This window comes from Microchirus variegatus, assembly GCF_963457635.1.
Source record: "Microchirus variegatus genome assembly, chromosome: 2".
NCBI classification, from domain to species: domain Eukaryota; kingdom Metazoa; phylum Chordata; class Actinopteri; order Pleuronectiformes; family Soleidae; genus Microchirus; species Microchirus variegatus.
In genome coordinates, this window is record NC_139803.1 from 42,193,432 (window position 1) to 42,213,344 (window position 19,913).

The following is a 19,913-nucleotide window of genomic DNA, read 5'->3' on the forward strand; positions in this document are numbered from 1 at the left end:
TGCTCGACGGACGGAAGAAAAGGGTTCCGGGGGACTGGATTCGCGTTATTTTATCTGGTTAAATTAATAATTTTATTCATATTTATGAAATATGCGAGACAATTCTTTACGTATTTTACATTTAGCCAACGATGAGTGGTTATTATTTTTAAAAAGTGTTTTAAACGGTCAAAATGGCTGTAAAACATCACTTCCGGATTAATTTAACCTTATTTTTTGAGAAAACTTTTTTTTTTTTTTTTTACAAACTGCTGTAAAGAGTCAATTTCATAAGAAAGTTATTCTTTTTTTCCATCAAATAAGGTTTTCTTATTTAGAAATATTGTGGAAAATAACCTTAAAACACAGCAGCTCTCCGTGTTACGGCGTCATGTGTTACTTTTTGCATTTTAAATATCAAAATAAACCCTATAAATATCCTTAAATAATGAGGTTTTCCCCTATAAAAACACATTAAACTCTCTAGAACAGTGCAGTAAAGTTCATATATATAGATTTCCGTAGAGATTCTGTTCACTGTGTGTGTATATATATATATATATATATATATATACTATTATATTAGTCTTTTTCATTATTTAAAACTGTTATCATTGAGGAAATAAATAACCAAATACACCAGGTGTTACATTTCAACAGGCGTTGTTTTTATGTAGCAACTGTTTCCGCCGCGCAGATCCACTCCTATCAAAATAAAACTTCAACATTCACAGTCGTCAGGCTTCACGTAGCTTCCGCTTCTTCTTCTCCTTCTTTTCGTAGTAAAGTGCAAAAAACTCTGACATTGTAAGAATATTAATATACTGTATATGAACAGAGTGCATAGGAATATTTGGACATTATTATCATTTTGAAACGATGCATTGACTGCGTAGAAAGATCCATGGGGGTAATAATGGAAAAATGGAAAAAAAAAAAAAAAAAGCAAAATCATCCCGTTTACGTCGATTATTAAGATTTTATGTCATGCCGAGCAAACAAAAATTTGTTTAAATATGACCATGCGCTTGTGGAAAATCACTCTTTGGCTTGCGATGTTGAGCACGAGCACTGACGGGAGGAGGCGATCGCGACAACGCGTACGCGCAGGGACGGGGGAATCGTTCAAGTACAAATTAGCTTAGCAGCCCGGTGGATTTTGATGAGGATAGTTCAGGGAGCAGGAAAAGCTGATTTTAGCCACTTTACGAGGGTTAGGGTTAGCCTTTTTCACGCTGGAAACTGAGAAAAATCGCTGATTTTATCTCGCTGTACAGGAGCTGCTGGTCCGCCGCTGCCTCGTGTGGTCAGTTTGTGTCACCTTTTGAATTTTTTTTGTGGTGGTTTACATCCAAAAAATGTCTACTTTATCTCAACGTTAGATAAACTGAACTCATTGTACCAAATTCCATAGATGAAAATCAGCGTTCGGATTTCCCGCGGTGACACAAACCGACCACCAGAGGGAGCAGTTGAGCAGCAGCTAAAAAAAAAACACGCATATTTTCCCGATGGAGTTTGGCGCAAAAAAAAAATCCACAAAACAACACAAACTTCACTTTCCAGATGTCAAAAGACAGCGTAACGATCCGATAAATTGAAAAAGTTGGCTAACATTTGAAAAACCCGAACTATACGTTGATGTTTATACATTTTATGTCCGTTTTCTCAGATTCGGATCCAAAAAAAAAAGGCTTTTTATGGTGACGGGGAAAACTGGTAAAGTCAATGATGAGTGACATTTTACGGTCTACGCGCTGGTCAGCGACTTTCGCGCTCTCGGCGCGTTTTTTTCCGCCAAGTGGCCGCACAGTGTTTGACGAGACGCGTTCCGTCTCTTTCGTACGTGAATAGCTAAGAAGATAAAGCACCTGAATTGCTGTACATTCATACGCGCGCACGCAGGATTTAAGCGTGAGATTCCCTCGCAGGCAGGCGCGGCGAGCGTCTCAGACGAGATTTTGAGTCCCGGGACATTCAAAGTGTTGTTAATCAGGGCGTCGTAGGACGGGTACGTATCAAATTCAAAGTGCTGCAAAAAACGTTTTTTTAAGAAAATACTCGTAAACAAATAGTCAAACTCCTCGTCCGCCCTCCTCCTCGTCCTCCTCCTCCTCCTCTCTGTCCTCGTCCTCCTCGTCCTCGCTCTCCACCTCCTCCTCCTCCGGACTGTACAGGTCATCCGCGCCGTCGCTCTGGTCGCCTCCTTCCTCGCCCTCCGCCTCTTCGTCCTCCTCCTCCTCCTCCTCCTCCTCCTCGCCCTCGCTCCGCATCTCGTCCTCGCTGCTGTCGCTGAGGTCGTCCTCGTCCTCGTCGTCCTCCTCCTCGCCGCCGTCTTCTTCGTTGTCCTCCTGCTCCTCCTCCTCGCGGTCTGTCAGATCGCCTGACGGGCGAATACATTTTTTTTTTAAAAACAAACAAAAAAAACCAACAAAAGCTACTGATGATCGATGACATCGTTACGTACACATGTCATTTAAGGCGGCGCCGATGTGGCGATGAAGGTCCTCGTTGAGGAATTTGGTCATTTCGTCTTCCATCATGGCGCCGAGAACCTCCGTCTCCATGTCCACGTATTCTGGGTAGAACATATTTTTTCGTAACTGCCGACGGCACCTGGAAGGAAAAAAATATTAAATAAAGACAAATAAACTCGTGCTGGGCACGTTAACGGCGTTAAAAGGCGCTAACGTTAGCGCGTGATGCGTTTCCATGACGACTGACAGGAAAACGTGACCCCCGATTGTTAAAATGAGTCTCTAAAGTAACGCTAAACTTTAAAAACAGAGGCTGCTCTTTTCGTTTAATAAAACACAGACCACTCCAGTTCGACTGCAGGCGAGCTAACGGCGCTAAATGAGCTAATGCAGCTAACGAGTCACGTCATGTTTACGTGACTCCCGATTGTTAACATGAGTCTCTAAAGTAATGCTAAACTTTAAAAACAGAGGCACTGGTACGCTGGTTATTTGTTAGCGCTGCTCTTTTCCTTTAATAAACAGACAGCTCCAGTTCCACTGTAGGCGCGCTAACGACGCTAAAGGAGCTCACGCAGCTAACTGGTGAACGGGTGCCTGGACTCTGGTGCCATGGCACGAAAAACTGCGTTACTTTAGAGACTCAGGTTATCCTTTTTTCGTTTAATAAACAGACAGCTCCAGTTCGACTGCAGGTGCGCTAACGTCGCTAAAGGAGCTAACTGGTAAACGGGTTCCTGGACTCTGGTGCAGTGGCACGAAAAACTGCGTTACTTTAGAGACTCATTTTGACAATTGGGAGTCACGTAAACATGACGTCATGCACGTCTTTTTCCAGACAGTCGTCATGGAAACGTGGCAAGCTCTAATGTGTTAACGCCGTTAATGTTAGCGCATGACGCGTTTTCATGACGACTGGCCGGAAAAAGACACGCGTGGTGTCATGTTTACGTGATTGTTAAAATTAAGTCTCTAAAGTAACGCTAAACTTTAAAAACATGGCACTGTAGGCGTGCTAACAGTGCCATAGGAGCTAACGCAGCTAACGTCGCTAACTGGTTAGCGCCGCCTGGACTCACTAAGGTGAACATGACGTCACTCTCACCTTTTTCCGGTCAGTCGTCAGGGAAACGCGGTCATGCGACAACGGCGCTTAAATAAACACACAACCTCGTCGTAAAAAACCACGGACGCATCTTTTTGCCGTGAAAAAAAAGGCAACAAATCAATCATTTCGGAGTCACTTTTGACTCGCAGCTTCTAAAATGTGAAAAGTTTGCTAAAATAAGACGAGAGTCTGAAAATAAATCATCTTTGAGCTAATGAGCTAATTGACAACTCGCTATTTTCTGCTCATCGAGTGCCGAAAAAGTACATATAAAAGTAGTACTCACTGTTTTCCCGTCGTCTTGTACGCCTGAAATAGAGACAAATATGACATGTTTGGACGAGTTTATTTCATTTAATAGTGAATAGTTTTGGGTTTTTTTTTAACCAACTTGTGAATATTTTCTGGTTTCTTTGCTCCGTAAAAAACAAAAAAGATCATCATCTCACCTGGATGAAGCGGAAAGGGTCGCTCTCCTGCATGAGGCTCTCGATGCCACAGCGAGCCTCCTGGAGCCGAGCCTGGTCCTGGCAGATCCTGAAGATGTTCTTCTGGATGGCCAGGCCGTTGGTGTCGCCGTGGGTGCGCGTGCACTCTCGCAGCCTGGTGACGAAGCCGAGCACCTTGGCCTCCATCTCGTCGCCCAGGTTGTTCAGGCACTGCTCCGAGTCGTCCAGGAACCTCTGGACCGAGGGAAAGCGACGTAGAGGAAACGCTCGACTTTACGCGAAAACAAAAACATAATAACAAATGAGCGTTTTTCTTACCTTGTTCTGTCGCTCCTTCTGCCTCTGCTCCTGCAGCTTCTTCTCTGCCAGACTGAACTTCCTCTCAACTCTGTACAGCTGTTTGTCCAGAATTCCCTGGCGAACATGACGTGGAAATTTTACCATAATAATCCACTGTGCAAACATGGCTTTTTTGATATTTTATGGAAATGTTTTTGCCTTTTAATTAGTGCTCGGCATGGACGGCTAACGCATGGCGTTTCCATGACGACTGACCGGAAAAAGACGCGCGTGACGTCATGTTTACGTGACACCCCGATTGTTAAAATTAGTCTCTAAAGTAACGCTAAACTTTAAAAACAGAGGCGCACATACTAAGTACACAGGTACGCTAGTTATTTGTAGCGCTGCTCTTTTCCTTTAATAAACAGACAGCGCCAGTTCGACTGTAGGCGCGCTAACCGGCGCTAAAGAAGCTAACGCAGCTAACGTCAATAACGTCACTAACTGGTAAACGGGTGCTGCGGCACGAAAAACTTTTGCATTACTTTAGAGACTCATTTTAACAAATCTGGAGTCACGTAAAACATAACGTCGACCCTAGGCTCGCTAACGGCGCTAAAAGGAGCTAACGCAGCTAACGCAGCTAACAGAGATAACTGGTAAACGGGTGCTGCAGCACGAAAAACTTTTGCATTACTTTAGAGACTCATTTTAACAAATCTGGAGTCACGTAAAGCATAACGTCGAGTCAACCCTAGGCTCGCTAACGGCGCTAAATGAGCTAATGCAGCTAACGGAGCTAACTGCCAAACAGTGCCCGGACTCCGGTGTCGCGGCACGTAAACATGATCATGGAAACGCATCGTGCGTTAACCTAGTGCCCAGCACTACCTTTAATATGATATTATTTTAAATACAGCGTAATATAAAATGTCTGTGATGCTAGCATGGATTGGAAAATCCTAAAAACGCTTGATGCATTTCTTTCAAACAGAAATTCTTCAGTAAAAAGGACACCATCAAACATAATAGTGTCTATTTAAATAGTAAAATAGCCTTGCACATATGAATGAATGGTGCTTTTTAAATATTTAAATATATATATATATATTTAGAATGTGAAGTCATTCAGGATTTAGGATTTTAAGCAATATTTTGAAGCAGATTAAACTAAGAAAAGGAATTACATATAGCTAACAGTGAGTCAAGGAAAACAGAAATTTGATAATTATAATTAACATATTTAAAAGAAAATAGTCATTATGACAACTTCATGAGGATGACATCAACAACGAGTGTCCATGTTCTCCACAAAGAACCAAATGTACGGTTCTTTCTGGCTTGAAAGATGAAAAGATGAGGAAAAACTACCAATTTATTGTATTATTATTATTATTATTATTATTATTATTATTATTATTATTATTAATGAATGGTCAAACAGAGAAAAAATTCAAGGTGAATATTGATGATACGTGGAAGTAAAACTGCGACTGAAACTGAAATATCTCATACAATATTTTAGTTGTTTTACCCTTTACTTTAATAAATATATATTCACACGCAACAAAACAATATGTCCACATATGAAACCATCTGGAATCCTCTCAGAGGAAGTGGGTGGAAGTCATGTGACTCATCCATTCACACTCACACGCAACGAAACTGCAGTCATTCATTAGGATTCCAGATGCGTCGCAGGATTTTGTGTGAGCAAAAAGAACAAAACAAAAAAAACAACAATGACTTCATTTCAGAGCAAAGCTGAAATATTGACGTTTCTCCCTCTCTGTTGCACAGAGCAGTCACAAAAACGTACCTTGAGATCTTTCATGGTATTCTTCAGCGTCTTCATGGTGTGTCCCGAGTGATCTCCTTCGATGGTGCAGGCGTTGCACACGCACATCTTACAGTCCATGCAGTAATATCTGGATGCGAATAAAAACAAACAAACGCGTGAACGACGTAAACGACAAATTTAACGTATTTAGTGGATCGGGAATGAGCCCCGATCCGCACGGTTTTTAAAATCTTCTCCAGTCTTCTTCTCTAGAAAAAACGCGTTCCATTTGTAGTCGGAACTCAAGAGTTTTCCGGCTTTTGCGGAACGTCCTCTGAACTCGCATTTCCAACAAGCTTTCAGGACACGACAAATTTAACGTACGCTTTGCATCTTTAAAAACATAACAAACGGATGACGCAAAACAAGCATTCAAGTTGATTTTTACGTATTTAGTGGATCGGGAATTAGCCCCGATCCGCACGGTTCCTGCTCGGAATCCTGCTTCCGAATGTGTTTATCGTTTAATTTATGCAGGACTTTTTAGTCAGACGAGGCGTCGTCTTCTCTAGAAAAACACGTTCCATTTGTAGTCGGAACTCGGAATTTTCCGGGTTTTCGCGACCTGGCATTTCCAACTCGGGAAATCTCATGTTGGGATTCAAAGACGGCCAACACCGCCACTTCCGTCGTTTTTGTTGAATCGGTCGAGCACATATTATTGTTTAACGTCTAACCGTAGACGCGTTTGCTACGCAGCGGCTAGCCCGAGATACGTTTGCTCGTTATTTTGACTTCCGACTTCTCCACCGAGGAATGCAGCGAACGCGATCGATGACTAAATTAATCGCCAACTATTTTGATAATCGAATAATCAGTTTGGGTGTTTTTAAAGCATTTAAGTGGATTATCACGTATTTGGTGGATCGGGAATGAGCCCGATCCAAACGTTTTTTTACAATCCAGCCTTTGAATGCATTTCGTTTTTAATCTCACTTTTATCGATGCAGATTTTATTATTATTTTATTCAGACGAGGCGTCTTCTCTAGAAAAACCCGTTTGTGGACCTCAAACACAACAACTAGATAGAAACAGGCCAAAATCAAACAGTCGACTGAAAGTGGATTCAAATGCTAACAACGGTATTTTTTATAACATAACAGTTCTGTGTGTGTACTGAATTTTGTGGCTAATCCCACCTGCCACGCCCCCTTTTGTGTGGCCAATATAAAAGGCAAAAAGTTTTCGAGTATCCTCGACACTCAAATATGCCATTAGTTTTCCTTCAAAACAGGAGAAAGAACAATTGAAGCTGTAAGACGCAAGGAAGAGGCCTTAACACTAGAGGGTGCTAGACAATGGCTAACACGGACGGCTAGCAGGAAACTCATTGGCCTGTAAGTTTGACAAAATTTGCGTAAAAGCAAATTTTGCGAATAAAATGGAAGAACAGAGTACTAGGAAATGCTGATGAACCCCTACCTGTATATTTCATCATGCGCCAGGCACTTCCTCTTCCAGAAGTCGTCGATCGGGTCCATTAGCGGATGCTCGCAGAACGCCGGTAGCTCCAGGTGCGGCTTCACGTGCTCCTGGCACATGGACACCTCGCATTTCAGGCACGTCTTGACCGCAAATTGCGACGCGGCGGCGGCGGCAGCGGCAGCAACAGTAGCGTCGTCCCCTCCACCGTGAGACGCAGAAGAGGATGACGGCGCCTCGGCGGCGACCGACGGGCAGTAGTCGCACGGAACAGAAAACACACTCCCGGGTTTCTGCGACGCTGCAAAAGCCAGCGGCGACTCCCTGGACTTCAAGCGCGTCGCGGCCGCAGTGGTTGCTCTGCGCCTCTGGCGGTAGTCGTCGGCGATGTTGGCTAGCTTGAAGTTCTTCTGGAAGCTGGTGCTGCACCGGTGGCTGTCGCGGCACTCCGGGCAGCGCAGGCGACCGCGCTCCGCTTGCCGCTTGAGGTGATTGAGGCAGGTCTTGCAGAAGTTGTGGCCGCAGGGGAGCAAGTGGGGGTCGCGGAAGAGGTCCAGGCACACGGGGCAGGTGAGCTCCTCCTGCAGGACGCTGGACTCCGAGTTGGCCGAGGCCATGGCCGCAGCGCACAACAATAGAAAAGAGGAAAATGAAGGAGGCTTCCTCTTGCAGATGTCAGCTTTCTGGAAAGAAAATTAAAAATAATACATGCAAAGGTTGATTTAAAACGAGTTTGTTAAAGGGATAGTTCGGAATTTTGGACATGAGACCTATTTTCCAACTCAGCCGGTGTGATGGAGACGTCTGAAGACGTTTTCAAGAAATGTCATTCAGTTCTTCTAGTTGCCGAGTTCGCTGGTGCTATGGCTAGCGCAAGTCAATGGTACCAGCTAGCATGGCATTAAAAACACTCATACCGACTCCACAGTGCATCAGAGGCAAATCAATCGTAACGGCAGACTATCGACGTACATATCTGTGTTGATAGAATGTTTGAAATAAAATAAAACCAACCTTGCAATTTTAAGGATTTATGTCTCAGCAGCAACAGCAGCGCGTCATACTTCCTGTTAGGCTATGACAGCAGCGGACTGATTCCGCTGCTGCTGAGAAAGTAGTCCCTCAAAAATTCATGCGATGCGAGGATAGTTTTGTTTGTATCAACACAGATATGTACATCGATAGTCGGCCGTTACAATTGATTTGCCTCGGGTGCACTGTGGAGTCGGTATGAGTGTTTCTAATGCCATGCTAGCTGCTACCATTGACTTGCGCTAGCCATAGCACCAGCGAACTCGGCATGAAATTTCTTGAAAGCGTCTCCAGACGTCTCCATCACACCGGCTGAGCTGGAAAATAGGTCTTATGTCCAAAATTCCAAACTATCCCTTTAAGTTTTGAAGATAAACACATATGGGGGGGGGGTCACGGGATTGGAATCGTCCCGCAGGCCTGCCAAAGGCTGCTAACCCAAAGCTGCTGCCAACTAATCCAGTAACCATGGCGACTGCTGACCCGGGCAACACGTCACTCTGTGAGTTTTGTCGACAACAAGAAAACCACGGTGCGTAAGCTAGCGAAGCACAACGACATCTCCGCTAGCATCACAAAGACGTAGACGTACCTTCAAAAAACGGCTCCGTTAACACCGCGCAGCATATTGCTTGACGGTATGTTTTCACATGAAGGTGACTCCAGTTATTTTTGCCCTGTAACACTTTCACAATCAAAGGCAAGAGTTCTTTGATGACTTTGAAGCTCCAACGCTCGTCTGACGATCATGAACACAGGAGAAATGTGCCTGAAACGGAGTGGGTCGAGTAAACATCCCCTAATCGTCTTTGATGCCTCCAGCAAATAGCCAAAATGGATGACAAAATTCAAAATGGCCGACTTCCGGTTGCGTTGAGGCCACGGTTACGGTCGACTTTTTGGTTCGCCGTGGTCTATGACATCTTCCCACCAAGTTTCGGGAAATTCGGTGCAACTCAATGTGTGCCCAAGTCATAGGGCACTTCCTGTTTATCGGCGAATGGTCAAAATTCAGCCATGGCCGCACAGTTTTGAATCCGCAAAACCTACATCGACAACTTTTCACCTTTGATGTGTCTACAAATGACTGTGTACAAATTTTTTCATGCCGCTCGGACAAGTTGGCTCATTTCACGTAGGGTGCAAATCGGCAAAATGGCTGACTTCCTGTCGAGTTTGACGCCATGGTTCTGTGGAACTTAATTTTACCTCCGTTTTCGCCTTAGGGGGCACTATAGAACCCTTGAGCAACAACGCACAGTCAGGGAACTATGCCAATATTGCATTTTCGAGAGTTTTTATGCACGTTGATCCGCTCAAAAATTCACAAATTCATGCTAGCTGCTTTTAAGTTTTTATGCTTATAAAATTGGTTAGCATAGATATGAAGTGGACGTATGTTATTAGTGCTTAATGTACCAAAAAAAAGTCACATTTTATTCGGGCTCAGCTTGCTGATATTACCCAGAGCAGATTTGTCCGTGACCTTATTTGTCAACATTGCTTGAACTTGCAAAGTTATTTTTTAACCCTTTTAGAATGGAAATGAGCTGTAGCATTTGTAGCAGAGTAGCATATTTGATTTATCTCAGCTATGTTGTCAGCACATGTTTGACTGGTTCCTCCGTCCATGTCACACCATTAATCTGTTATTCCTGTAAATCAGTCACAGAGGGAAGAAATGAAAGTAAAAAAGCTATCTTCAGTTTTGTTGTTGTTGAAAACTGTGTTGTGTACGTAACACGGTTAATCATCGCCAGTCACGTGCTTCCCAGGATTTACACACAACAAAAGGCATGTGACGCTACTCTGAGAACAATTACACCAACTAATATACAAGTAAAATTCGGCCGTCTCTATCAAGCCAGGCCAGTTTCTGATTTTTATTTTTTTAGCTTCTTACGCGTGAATATTTTCTGGTTTCCTCGCGCCATATAGCAAAGAAATCAATAAAATCAAATAATGCCTGGTACCCGCTACTTGGAACCTTGCCAGAGCAGGTACCAAAATAAGCCCTACTAGCAAAAAACTACTACCGACCAGAAAAAGACATGAATGACGTCATGTTTTACGTGGCGCGACACCGGAGTCCTGGCACCGTTTACAAGTTAGCTCCGGTTAGCATGCGCCTACAGTCGAACTGTAGCAGTCTGTTATTGTGTTAAATGAAAAGAGCAGCGCTACAAAAAACTAGCGTACCCGTGTACTGCGCATGTGTGCCTCTGTTTTTAAAGTTAAGCGTTACTACAGAGACTCATTTTAAAGGTGCATTATGTAATAAATCTAAATCAACTGGCCGTAAAATCCTCCTAATATGTCTCAGAGACTCGGGAATAATGTTCATATAACAAACTGAACTCACCGACAACAACAGTACAGCCAAAATATTTGCATTGAAAAAAATATTTTGCAGACTGCAAATCATGTTTGTTTTGAAATCATGTTTTGGCGTCATGTGGCGCCACCTACCGCCGTCTACCAATCATTGCAGTCAGTAGAATCTCGGCTGCCGAGCAAACCACGGGTTGCCAGTTACGTTAGAAAACGAAAAACCTAAAAGACCTCGGTCATTTGAATTTGAATGTAGTAACCGTTTTTGGCCACATTCTTACACGTCGCACCTTTAACAATCGGGAGTCACGTAAACATGACATAGCGCGTGTCAAAAATGCGCCATGCGTTAACGTGGTTTGACAGCGCTTAAAAAAAAAACATAAGCCGAGTCATGCTAGCGCTGTATGGTTGGAAAAGCCCATTAGTGACAAACACACACAGTAAAATACAATGTGACTTATTAGCGTGAATATCAGACATTAACCTCGTCGTTTGGGACTATTTTACCGCAGATATATTCAATGTTATGTCTTTAAAAACGGGCAAAAATCGGTGTTCTCTTCTGTCCAGGTTGGCGGCCATTTTGTCACTGGGGGCGAGCGTTCTCAGGTGCAACGCTGGTTCTCGGTAACGGCCGCGCGCTCGGCGGTGACAGTGTGCGCCTCATACAGCCAGACCACAACAACAACAAATATATGTATATATTTATATATATATATATAAAACTACATCTTACCTTGATAGTATAAGTGTGTAAAATGCCGTTGTACGAAGACGAAACTCTTGTTTTCCAGGTGTAAAGCTCCTAATCCGGACAAGAAGGCGAGGCTTAAACGTCTCAAATCTGAACTCCGCGGATGGTGCACCTGTCAGTCTGCGGTTAGCCGGGGCTAGCTCCGCTAGCTCTTACCTTACCTTACCCCCGCCTCCACCCCTCCAGCAACAGTTCCGGATCCTTCAGGAGTGCCGGGACATTGCGTTTTACTGTGCGGACGCTTGGATTCTCATCTGGCGTTTTCGGCATTCACCGGAGAACAACGCGTCGACATGTCCCGGGCACAGCAGCTCCGCCTCGGTGATGTTAGCCGAAGCTGCTCGGTGGTGGATGCGGGGAAAATGCTCCGTTCACGGAACCTCGGAAATTCTCCCGTTGCACTGCATTCACCGTTAAATGTAGTTTTTGTTTGTAGTTTTCTTGTTTTAATTCGGCGCTGCCGTTTTAAACATGAATAAAATAATATTTGTTATACATATAAACATGTTTTGTTTGCTGAATACATTTATTTTGTACACGTAACCTGTGTATAAATATGTACACATGGGATCTATACAGTATATGGGGGACCAAACATGTCAAAGTGCAACCCACATGCTAGTTTTTATATAAACTCTTTATTTTATTTTAATTATTTTATATATAATTATTTGTAAATATCAAAACTATTATGTTTTACACATATGATAATGTTATTATATAATGTTTTGTATTTGTTATACATATGTTTTTCATTTCTGTTTTGCTTTGAATATAACATCATTGTCATTACCATACATGATATCTTTAGCATGCATTCCAATTCAGGTAAACCTTTTAATTAAGGGTGGGGAAAAAATTGATTAAATGTTTTATTTTTTTTCTTTAATTTCTATTTTGAAAAACCACACAAAACACCAGTTTGTGTCATTTGCGTACAGTTTATTTTTGTAATTTCTGGGAGAAAAAGGCAGCTAGCCTAAGCTTTTATTTATGCAAGATATTTTTTTTGTACGGTAAGTACGTTTTTTATTTGTTTTGAATGAATAAATAAAGTTTGTGTGATCACAGTATCACATGATCTTACACAAACTGTATTGTTTTGATGCCATAATTTGCCTTAACACACTATGCATTGTATGAAAGCAAACAAATTCCAGTGCAACTTTAATGTATAAATTTATTCTCAAAGAAACATCATACATTATTTTTTTTAATCACATTTCTATTACATATTTAAATCAAAACAGATGTTATTCTCCATGTTAATCGTACTTTATAGAAGCAAACGTCACAAAATATCATAAAATATGATATGGTTAATATTTTAAGCGTAAAGCTACGGAGTTAATTATTTATGCAGCACTTTTCTTAATGATGGTAGAAAACACTTAACAGTTAGAATCCTAAAAGACATTGTCAATCATGATTTAAAAAAAATATATATTTTTTTTTTTTAATACCCATTCACCTCAAAAAAATCATAATGATGATCAACAAATTACAACAACATTGTCAACGTTTGAGACTGAAGCTATTGCTAGCAATGCTGGTTTGTTTTGGTCTAAAACAGAACAACTGTAGGCTAACGTGCCACCAGGGGCGATTCTAGAGTCTGTGGGGGCCCTAAGCAAAAAATTCCCAGGGGGCCCTTCCTTCCAACCAGTGTTCATCACCGTTATGTTACAAACAATCTGACACCAACGAAAAAAGGTATGAGTTCAAAATATATTTTTTTTTTTTTCTAAAATGAATGAAATAACATGGATGAAAAACCTTGTAATTAAAAAGTATGTGAAAATATAAACGTAAAGAATAATAAACTTAGTTAAAAAAAGAACCCACATTATAAAACAATGTAAATATATAGAACAATAAAATACTGTAAATAACTGAAAAAAAAAAACTGATTAAAAAAAGATATGCATTACACTGTAAATAATCCTCTTAATTTCCCAACTTGCAGAACAATAAGTTCACCCAGGTTAAAGTGAGGTGGGGCCCCTTTGGGGGGGGGGGGTGTTTCCTACTGAGATGTCATTGCAAATCGGCCATTCTTGTTTAAGGGGGACGGGGGGGGGACGGGGCGGCTGCTCACTGCACATTTCAGTAAAAAACGGCCCTTAGGGGGCGGCGTATATAGCTCACATGTTGAGGCTCGAATCCCGCGTCGGACGGCCCTTTCCTGCATGTCTTTCGCCTTCTCTGCATCCCCATTTCCTGTCTATCTCCACTAACAACTATCAATTAAAGGCAATAAAAAGCCCAAAAAATATACATATAAAAAAAAAAGAAAATAGCCCTTAGGCTCCGAGGATCGGGGGGCCCCAAGCAGTCGCCTGCCCTGCCTGTGCACAAGCCGCGCCTCTGCGTGTCACTGCAGGACGACGGGACCCTGAATGGTGAAGCCGAGATAGAAAGCCGAAGCGCCCGCTCTGACTTTGGCTTTAGCCTTTATTCTCCGTCCTCCAACACAAACGAGCACCGGTTGTTCTTTCAGGCTCGGCCCGAAGTAGCTGGGATCGGGTTCTACCCTGACGGGGAGAAGGACGTCTCGGACCTCCGGCAGATCCCAAACCTCACCGCGGATCCACATGTCGTCGATCCTCTTCATGCGTTTCTTGTTGTCCTCGCCGGCGAGCTCGGCGTCCGCCGCCTTTCTCTCCACGATCGCATCCAGTGTGGACTTGTGGACCCACTTGCTCAGCTCGGCGCCTTTTCCCAGAAAAAACAGAGGCAGGAGGTAACGCCCGCGAAGGTACTTGGCGTATCCGACTCTCTCGAACGCCGTCGCCATGAACTCCACATACTGCTGGAGGTCGGAATCGAGGAGGTTGAGGTCTGGAGGCTCTGCGTTTGCCGCTGGTGCCTCGTCTATCGCCGCATCCTCCCAGGTTGTATCTTCCGAGCTGTCATCAGTGTCCGCTTCTTCTTCTTCTTCTTCTTCTTCTTCTTCTTCTTCTTCTTCTTCTTCTTCTTCTTCATCCTCGCGTTGAGGCTGTTCCTCGGGCCAAAGCAGCAGCAGAACCAGAAGGTAAAACTCGGGACTTCTACGGCGCTTTTCTGCGCCCAAGAACCTCCGGATTATCGCTCGGAGTTCCGTCACCGGCGTGAGCCTGGGAGAACCGGGCGCCCTGTTGCTCAAGATGACGTTGGAGAGCACGAACCTCTCGGCCACGCCGACGTCGTCGTCGTCGTTGACGTTCTCCTCGTACGAGGCTCTGAGAGCGCCTTGGATCTCCTCCAGCTCGGACGCGTCTTTTTGCACGTCTTCCTCGAACGAGGCGCGTTTCCACCTCGACGTGAAAAGGCCGCGGTTCAAGGAGTCGAGGAGGCCCGAGAAGCTGCTGGACTCGGCGGCTGTTTCCGTCGTGAAGTGTCTGTAACAAAGAGAGACGTCTTTCCAGAAGTAAGTCGGCTCGAATGTGACCTCGTCGGGCTTGGAGTACGTTAAGTACCGCTCAAAAAATGCGAAAACCCGCTCCACTTTCTCTCTCTTCGTCCGGATCAAACGCTCTTGTCCTCCGGCGTCGCACTTCTTGTAGGCTATCTTCGCGACTTGAACGAAGCCAAAAAGGCCTCGGTTGTTGAACGAAGTGGACGTGATTACCGTACCTTCTCCGTCCATCTCGGGGCCCTCTTCGTTCTCAGCTTTCCGCTCCACGTCTTCAAACGCCCCAAAGGCCCCGTCCGCCTCGTTGAGGACGGCGTCGACGTTGTTCGTCCCGGGAGTCCTCATCAAGCGGTTTTTGTGAATCTGCCCGAGAGTGTCGGCCATGTAAGAGCTACCCGGAGCTCGCTCAATGGCTTTATTTGCCCACTTTTCAGCGTCTTCGTAGGCCGGCGATTTTCTTTTGATGTAATTGAGGCGGGCGACGGCTTGGGGGAAAACGGGGTTAAGGTGGAATTTGTTGGATGCGGTCATCAAGACCGTCAGAGCGTTGTGAAAACCTTCATGGTCGAGTATGTCTTCAATCATTCTCGAAAACTTGTCCTTGCAAGTATCTCCCATTTCTCTTTTGGTCAGCAGATCTTTGATGAACCCGATCATTTCCTCTCGGACCTCATTTTCACAAAGTCCGTCCATCAGTTTCTTCACCGTGCGACTCCTTGGGATTTTTAAATCGCAGAACAGCTCAACCGCAGCCTGTGCAAACCTTTGGTGAATCAAACGTATGTGTCCGGGGCTCGGACTGGACGCGTCGATGACGACGGCGAAAGGCGCCATTCTTACTTCAAACGGCGGACCTCCGTGGATGGGATCGGGCGGTCCGAGGATCTTCTGACACTCAGGCAGCAGGAGGTAGGACTCGGGAACATAGGCGTTCAACAGGGCCAGCATGGAGAAGAGCTGAGTGTTGGTGGACGTTGGGTTTTTCTCCATATACAGTGAAATATTGTGGAGGTGCTCAACACACTCCTCTACAGTCAAATCCCCTTTATCAAAGGATTCATCTGCGCTAGCGTAGGATGCGTTTTCAGCCATGTTTTTGGGTTTTTTTCCCGCAAACCTGCGTTTTTAGCTCCCGGGAAGAACTTTGCTCCAGTGATGGTGGATGAGACTTATTTGTTTATTGGGTTCTGCGTCAAAGTCCAGAGTCCAGCTATATCCTATGACCTGGAGTTTGAAAACACACATTTATAAATATCGTTATTATTCTGTGATTGCATCGTTAAACTGTTGTATTGCACCAAAAGTGAATGATCTCAGTCTTTAGCCAGTGTCTTTAGCCCTTTTTCTTAGGGACGGGGCCCCTTTCGCACCCCGATTTTGTACCCAAATTCGCCGTTGATATTACAGATGTCCTGTGGTAAAATAACAAAACCCCACCTCCCCGTGTGAAGCTAATCCTGTCCGAATAGAAAACCAAACCGTTAGCATTCCCATCAGCCTTAAAAACATTGCATGGTGATTTATTAACTGTAGTTCTTTAAAAGTTAGCAAGTTAGCATTGTCATTAAGTCTCGAAAATGACTCTATTAGCTTGTTCCTTCATTAGCATCCTTTTTTTGGGGGGGGGGGGGGGGGATTGCTAACATGCTACTTTAAGATATGTTAAATTGTATAGTTGTCAACAATAGCATGTTAGCATTGGCAGAATGCCCCTTACCCCTATGGTAACACACACAGGCCGGACCAGTTAATCCCTTCATTATTAGCTTATTTGGAAAATGCCCACATGCTAAGCTACGATAATGTACACGTTAAACGCTAAGTTTCTTAAAGATTGGCATGTTAGCATTGTCATTAAGCCTTGAAAATGACAAAGGCTCTATTAGCGTTTCCCTTCATTAGGATAATTTTTTTGGAAAATGCTAATATGCTACATTAAGACATGTTAAATTGTATAGTTGTCAACAATAGCATGTTAGCATTGGCAGAATGCCCCTTACCCCTTTGGTAACACACACAGGCTGGACCAGTTATTCCTTTCATTATTAGCTTGTTTATGGCCACATACTAAGCTAAGATAATGTACATGTTAAACACTAAGTTTCTTAAAGGTTAGCATTGTCATTAACCCTTGAAAATGAAAAGGGCTCTATTAGCTTGTCCCTTCATTAGCATCCTTTTTTTTTAAAGCTAACATGGTACATTACGACAGTGAACATGTTAAATTGTATAGTTGTCAACATTAGCATGTTAACATTGGCAGAATGCCCCTTACCCCTATGGTAACACACACGGGCCGGACCAGTTAATCCCTTCATTATTAGCTTATTTGGAAAACATGCTAAGCTAAGATAATTTACATGTTAAACACTAAGTTCCTTAAAGGTTAGGATGTTAGCATTGTCATTAAGCCTTGAAAATGACAAGAGCTCTATTCGCTTGTCCCTTCATGAGCATCCCTTTGTATGCTAACATGCTACATTAAGACAGGGAACATGTTAAATTGTATAATTGTCAACAATAGCATGTTAACATTGGCAGAATGCCCCTTACCGCTTTGGTGACACACAGGCTGGACCAGTTGGAAATGTTTGGCTTAGCATGTGGAAAATACCCACATGCTAAGCTAAGACAATGAACATGTTAAACACTAAGTTTCTTAAAGGTTAGCTTGACTAGTTATTACCATTATTACCTTTCTATTTGGAAAATGCTAACATGCTAAACTAAGACGTTCAACAATATAGCCCTTAGCATGTTACAATGTGCCCATTACCGCAGGACCATTTGTAATGAGCAGGCTTGACGAGATATTCCCATTATTATTAGCCTGTTTGGCTAATGCTAGTGTGCTACTAGCATTAGCCAAACATACATTTGGTGTTTGTATTTGATCTATTTAAGACAATGGGACCCATTATAGTCCCTGATGATGTTTTGTCACTTACCCGTGCCAGTGAAAACGACGTGGCCCAGTTTCAGAGCAACGTATTTGGCTGTTGCTGGTATTTGTTTGCAATTTCCTGTTTTAAAAAAACACACAAGAGGAAGGGTATGCACGAAAAAAATACAATAAGCATTGTGTAAAAGAATAATGTTGATTACGTTAATGGTACAAATTCTTATAATATCAAATCGAGCTCAGATTCAGAATCAGAAATGATAATAATGATATAAACAGTGTTACATACCTGCGTGAGCTCCTGCAGCAGCTGTGTGGACAAATAACGATACAGAGCGGGATATTTATCAACGCTATGGAGCCACGCCTGGTGCATAGTTGTGCATTGTGTTGAGTTTCATTCGTCTTTGGTGATTAAGCCTTTTGAATGACATCAAACTACCTGAAATAACAGCGCCTCACCTACGAGGAGCGTTTACTCGAAAATGAAAGTCAGTCAACGCTTTCTGATAAACGCTCACTTGCATTTTCTGTTACTTCATAATATAGCAGTTCATTTATTTGCTTATATATTGAATCAAATTTATCTTAAATAAATAACCCAAAAATAAAACTAGAAAAAAACTAGAGGAATATGAGATAACGACACCTGAACTGTTTACATTTTATTATTATTAATATACGATTATTCTACAACATCAGGGGTGATCTGAAAATAATAAACTTTTATGACTTTTTCCAATAAAAACAAAAATAAATAAACATAATTTTATAAAAACAAAATGTATGTATGCATTTATATCTTATGGGGATGTTATTTAACAGGGTCAATTTCCACAAACACAAAGGGAAATGTATCACAATGACGCCCAATTTTGTCGGCTTTCTGCGCAAATTTTTAGGAATGAACCAAAACTCTTTCATTGTCGTCATATATTTATATTATATTTTATTTATTTATTTATTTATTTATTGCGTTTACAATCTCCATGCACAACCCTGACGATGTTTTACCTCTATATTCCACTAGATGCTAACATGCTACATTAGGCAGAATGCTCCTTACCCCTTTGGTAGCACACAGGCTGGACCAGTCAATCCCTTCATTATTAGCTTATTTGGAAAATGCCCACATGCTAAGCTAAGATAATGTACAAGTTAAACACTTAGTTTCTTCAAGATTAGCATGTTAGCATGGTCATTAAGCCTTAAAAATGACAAAGGCTCTATCAGCATTTCCCTTCATTAGCATCTTTTTTTTCCTTCTTTTTTTTAATGCTAACATGCTACATTAAGACAGTGAACATGTTGAATTGTATAGTTGTCAATATTAGCATGTTAACATTGGCAGAATGCTCCTTACCCCTTTGGTAACACGCAGGCTGGACCAGTTAATCCCTTCATTATTAGCTTATTTGTAAAATGCCCACATGCTAAGCTAAGATAATGTACACATTAAACACTAAGTTTCTTAAAGATTAGCATGTTAGCATTGTCATTTGGCCTTGAAAATGACAAAGGCTCTATCAGCGTTTCCCTTCATTAGCATCCTTTTTTTAAAAAATGCTAACATGCTACATTAAGACAGTGAACATGTTGAATTGTATAGTTGTCAACATTAGCATGTTAACATTGGCAGAATGCTCCTTACCCCTTTGGTAGCACACAGGCTGGACCAGTCATTCTCTTCATTATTAGCTTATTTGTAAAATGCCCACATGCTAAGCTAAGATAATGTACAAGTTAAACACTAAGTTTCTTCAAGATTAGCATGTTAGCATTGTCATTAAGCCTTAAAAATGACAAAGGCTCTATCAGCATTTCCCTTCATTAGCATATTTTTTTTTTAATGCTAACATGCTACATTAAGACAGTGAACATGTTGAATTGTATAGTTGTCAACATTAGCATGTTAACATTGGCAGAATGCCCCTTACCC

At 42.6% G+C, this 19,913-nt stretch overlaps 1 protein-coding gene across 1 annotated transcript; it reads right to left on the reverse strand.

The window, feature by feature from the left end:
• Positions 1–716: 716 nt before the first annotated feature.
• LOC310942155 (E3 ubiquitin/ISG15 ligase TRIM25) lies at positions 717–8,175 on the reverse strand (the record flags this gene model as incomplete). Its single annotated transcript, XM_083907471.1, has 9 exons — positions 717–778; positions 1,873–2,011; positions 2,133–2,362; positions 2,447–2,595; positions 3,851–3,873; positions 4,014–4,247; positions 4,332–4,427; positions 6,115–6,223; positions 7,559–8,175. The coding sequence occupies 9 exons, from the start codon at positions 8,173–8,175 to the stop codon at positions 717–719; spliced, it is 1,659 nt and encodes a 552-aa protein (XP_083763597.1).
• Between the last annotated feature and the right edge of the window lie 11,738 nt (positions 8,176–19,913).